The sequence below is a fragment of the Malus sylvestris genome, chromosome 2 (assembly GCF_916048215.2).
Source record: "Malus sylvestris chromosome 2, drMalSylv7.2, whole genome shotgun sequence".
NCBI classification, from domain to species: domain Eukaryota; kingdom Viridiplantae; phylum Streptophyta; class Magnoliopsida; order Rosales; family Rosaceae; genus Malus; species Malus sylvestris.
This window is the reverse complement of record NC_062261.1, coordinates 31,230,089-31,232,349: the sequence shown is the minus strand read 5'-3', so window position 1 is coordinate 31,232,349 and position 2,261 is coordinate 31,230,089. Positions and strand designations below refer to the sequence as shown.

Below are 2,261 nucleotides of genomic sequence, written 5' to 3'. Positions count from 1 at the left end.
GTCTTTGCCCTTCCGGAAGAGGGCAATGAGTTTGAGATCTACGCGGATGCATCTCTATCAGGTTTGGGTTGTGTATTGATGCAGCATGGGAAAGTCATTGCCTATGCTTCCATGCAGCTCAAGACTCATGAAAGAAACTATCCCACTCATGATTTGGAACTTGGCGCAATGGTGTTTGCTCTAAAAATATGGAGACATTGTATGACAAGAAGTGTTGTATCTTCACTGATCATAAGAGGCTCAAATATATCTTTACGCAAAAAGATTTAAACTTGAAGCAGATAAGATGGATGAAACTTATCACTGACTATAACTACACGATCGAATATCATCCCGGGCATGCCAATGTAGTGGCGGATGCACTGAGTCAGAAATATCACGGACAACTTGCATCTTTTAGGGCTATCCATGTTCTGCTACTATTTTCTCTTCGAGAAATGGGCGTTACTGTGAAACCGGGTGATCAAAGAGCTTGGTTGGCACACTTTCAGGTTAGATCTATTTTGGTGGATATGGTCAGAGAAGCCCAGGACCTCGATCAGGAATGTGCTGACATAAAGAGACTAATTTTGGAGGGAAAAAGGAAAGATTTTAATATTCGAAAAGATGGAGCCTTGATGTTGGAAAACAGGTTGTACATGCCTTAGGATAATGAAGCAGTGAAGAAGGAAATCCTGGATGAAGCGCACATTTTAGCATATGCCATGCATCCGAGAAGCACCAAACTATATCGCACTATCCGCCCGTTCTATTATTGGGTTAGAATGAAACGAGATGTGGCGAATTATGTGAGTAGATGTATCATTTGTCAACAGGTGAAGGCTGATAGACAATGACCTGGGGGACTAATGCAAAATCTTTCGATACCATATGGAAATGGGAAGACATCACTATGGATTTTGTGTATGGTTTGTCGAGGACACCGTCGAGATTTGACGGCATTTGGGTAATTGTAGATCGACTCAGTAAGACCGTTCACTTCTTGCCTGTTTGATAAACCTATTCACTGGAGAAGTTGTCAAAGTTGTTCATCGATAATATTGTCAGACTTCATGGTGTACCCATCCCCATTATTTCAAACAGAGATCCCAGGTTTACTTCCAGGTTTTGGAAAGCTTTTAATACTGCCATGGGTACTTAGTTGTTGTTGAAAGTGTCTATTCTCCAATGGAAGGGTAGTTAGGATAGCTATCTGCCGTTGGTTGAGTTTTCATACAATAACAGCTATCATTAGGGGTATCGGCATAGCACCTTATGAGGCTTTGTATGGGAAAGCGTGTCAGACGCCGTTGTGTTTGATAAAGGTCGGCGAACGGGTGTTAATGGGACTAAAGATTGTGGACACCACCAAGGCTAACATCCAACCGATTAAGAGAAATCTAAAGGCAATACAAGACCGATAGAAAAGCATTGCGGACAAACATTCCAGGGACTGTGAGTATAAGGTTGTTGACTTTGTGATCTTGAAGTTGTCTCATTGGAAGGGGGTAGTTCGTTTTGGTAAGCCAGGAAAGTTGAGTCCTCGATACATCGGTCCCTACCAGATTATTGAGAGAATTGGTCTAGTTGCCTATAGGTTGGAGCTACCACCAGAGTTGTCCTTGATTCATAACATTTTCCATGTTTCTATTCTTCGAAAATATGTACCAGATCTCTCTCATATCATTCAGTTAGAGCTGCTGGAAGTAAATCAGGATGCTAGCTATGTCGAAGAACCAGTGGCTATCCTTGACCGACAGGATAAAGTGTTGAGGAACAAAGTGATTTCGTTGGTGAAAGTGCTTTGGAGGAACCACGATGTTGAGGAAGCGACGTGGGAAACAGAGGATTTGATGAGGAGTCAGTATTCGTTTTTATTTGGTTAAGGTTGTAAATTTCAGAGACGAAATTTTTATAAGGGGGGTAGATTGTTACACCCTACCCCTACTTATATGTATAATTTCGTAATTTTTTCTAAAAGTTTAATGGAATTATCAATTTAATCCCTAGTTCTTTACCCAATCTAGAACTAAAAGTGGGATTTCCTCTCAACCCTCAAGTTGCCACGTGGCAACACCCCAGCACTCCCCATTTCTCTCTTTTTTCCCCCACCCCGTGATCCTTTTTTTTCTTTCTCTCTCTTACTTTCAGTTCTCTTTCTCTGCATTCACTCCCTTCTCTCTCTCGAAACCCTCACTCTTCCTATCTTTCATCGTGACCACCAACACACAATCGCACCACCTGCTCGAAGTGGTAAACACCACCACCATCAACCCTCATCA

General features: G+C 42.0%; 1 protein-coding gene across 1 annotated transcript; it reads left to right on the top strand.

Annotated features, from left to right (window-relative positions):
- Positions 1-832: 832 nt before the first annotated feature.
- On the top strand, positions 833-1,865 carry LOC126603009 (uncharacterized). Its single transcript, XM_050269787.1, has 4 exons — positions 833-946; positions 1,016-1,133; positions 1,225-1,385; positions 1,470-1,865. The coding sequence occupies exons 1-4, from the start codon at positions 833-835 to the stop codon at positions 1,863-1,865; spliced, it is 789 nt and encodes a 262-aa protein (XP_050125744.1).
- Positions 1,866-2,261: the final 396 nt, after the last annotated feature.